Raw genomic sequence first — 2,031 nt, forward strand, 5'->3', positions numbered from 1 at the left:
GTGTGTGTGTGTGTGTGTGTGTGTGTAGACAGATAGATATTTACATTTCCTGAATACCCAGAAGAAAACGTCAGGGTCACATAGTACGTGTGTGCTTAGTTTTACAAGAAACTGTCAGACTTTCCCCGCTGCTGGTTGTAACCTCCCCCCACTGCTAATAACGTGTGAGTTCTAGCCGCTCCACTCCGCTGTGGTAGGGGTTACCAGCCACGCTGGCGCATGTCAGTGTCACATTCTGGTCTAGTCATTAGGACGACCGAGTGCCCAGCACACACATCTCCAGGCTGAGGCCTGATCAGGGCCCAATGGACACCAGTGACATAGCAACGTCTGTGATGTCACAAAGGCTGCTCCCTGACCAATGAGGAGCCGCAGCACGGGGACAGAGTGGGCACGAATAAGCACCGGTGACTGGTGTGTTGAGAGGCTCAGGCCTGCTGGACAATCCAGGTAGGCCGATCAGAGCAAAACACCATGTCTGGGAAAAGAAGTGGTCCGAGCTCCTACAGGCTCGGGAAGCAGACATCCTCCTGCTTCCCAAAATCCAAGCTGCAGTTCCCCGTGAGCCACGAAGAGCCCCTCCTGCAGGAAGACCACCCTGCCCAGCAGCTGAGCCTCTCCAGCCAGGTCTGCCTGTCGGCCATTCTGAAGTACGTGGCCACCAACATCCTGGAGCTGGTGGGCAACGAGGCCCAGCACAACTGCAGGGTGCAGCGGGCCGTGAACAACAACATGCAGAGCGGCCACCTCTTCAAGGACGATGCCGCTTCTCAGGTCTCTGAAATGTTCTAATCCCGCAAGAACCATGGATGCCTGGGTCCCAGGGCCTGCAAGGAGTCCACGCCACCTCACGCAGTGCCGAAACCTCTCACAGAAGGAGCCCCGTGCTGCTAACACCTGCACACGCCAATAAAGAATTGAATTCCACTGGCCGGCTTCTGGCTCCTCTCAATTCTAGTCATACCGGGTTGAAGCTGTCCGTGAGCTATGCAGGAGCATAAGTTCAGTGTGGGGTGCTCGAATCACTGGTTTCAGAGCAGCGGTTTCCACAGGTACCAGTGTGGGGAGGGGCCCTGGCAGGAGTGCCTGGCTGAGGTAGTGGGGGTAAGAAGGCTTCCCCTGTGGCTCTGAGGCTGGGGTAGTGGGGGTAAGAAGACTTCCTCACTGGCTCTGAGGAAGACCCTGGTGAGGCCAGAAAGTTGGTGGGGATGGCAGGCGGGGGTCTCCAAGGTGTGTTGCATTTTCAGGATGATGGTGGTAGTTGGGGTGGAACCGAAGACGAGGAGGTACAGAAGGCTTTGTTCACGCTATAGGGAATGCCAACAGGTCAGAAGGTGACAGCAATGGGGATGGGGGGAGGGTGACATAACAATTGGCATGAACTTAATGGCACAGAGGCTTTAACATGAAGTTGGAGGAGTGGTGAAGGAAATGGGAAACAAGCATACAGAGAAATAACGGGCATGTTGGTTTCATTTATTATTTATTTATACCCTGTCTCATTCCAGAAAAGGACTGGAAGCAGGGGTTATTAGATAGTGCTGTGATTCTTGCAGTGGAAGAGATCCTTCAGTCCTCTCTTGTGGACAAATAAATAGGAATATTACCTATAAGCTACTCTCTGGCCTAAGACATGCAAAACAAGCAGTTCTCAATGGTTGTTAAATATTAATGAATGGATTTGTTTGCATATTCCGTTGTAAATACAATTATCAATCTCATTCTCCGATGAAACACCAATGAGTCTAATGATCATACATTTGATAGAACATCAGAGTTAAAAGGGGCTGAATAAGTGTTTTAAAAGATGCACGTATAGTCTATGTAAATTCTGTGCCATGGGATAAAAGAAAACACAATTCTTATAAAAACACTTTCATGCACTGTATGAACTTAAAAAATAGGCACCACATTACATGTAAATCCCGGAGATTAATTTTTATGAACAATAACCATTCACCATCCACCGTGTCGTTACTTGAGGTTTTCACTTGCCCACTGGACACTTGAAGGCCACTCTCTGCTGCCCCT

General features: G+C 50.1%; 1 protein-coding gene across 1 annotated transcript; it reads left to right on the forward strand.

The window, feature by feature from the left end:
- Positions 1–474: 474 nt before the first annotated feature.
- On the forward strand, positions 475–792 carry LOC121103027 (histone H2A-like). The gene has a single exon (XM_040631561.1). The coding sequence runs from the start codon at positions 475–477 to the stop codon at positions 790–792; it is 318 nt and encodes a 105-aa protein (XP_040487495.1).
- The last annotated feature ends 1,239 nt before the right edge of the window (positions 793–2,031 follow it).

This window comes from Ursus maritimus, assembly GCF_017311325.1.
Source record: "Ursus maritimus isolate PB19 chromosome X unlocalized genomic scaffold, ASM1731132v1 scaffold_X1, whole genome shotgun sequence".
Lineage (NCBI taxonomy): Eukaryota > Metazoa > Chordata > Mammalia > Carnivora > Ursidae > Ursus > Ursus maritimus.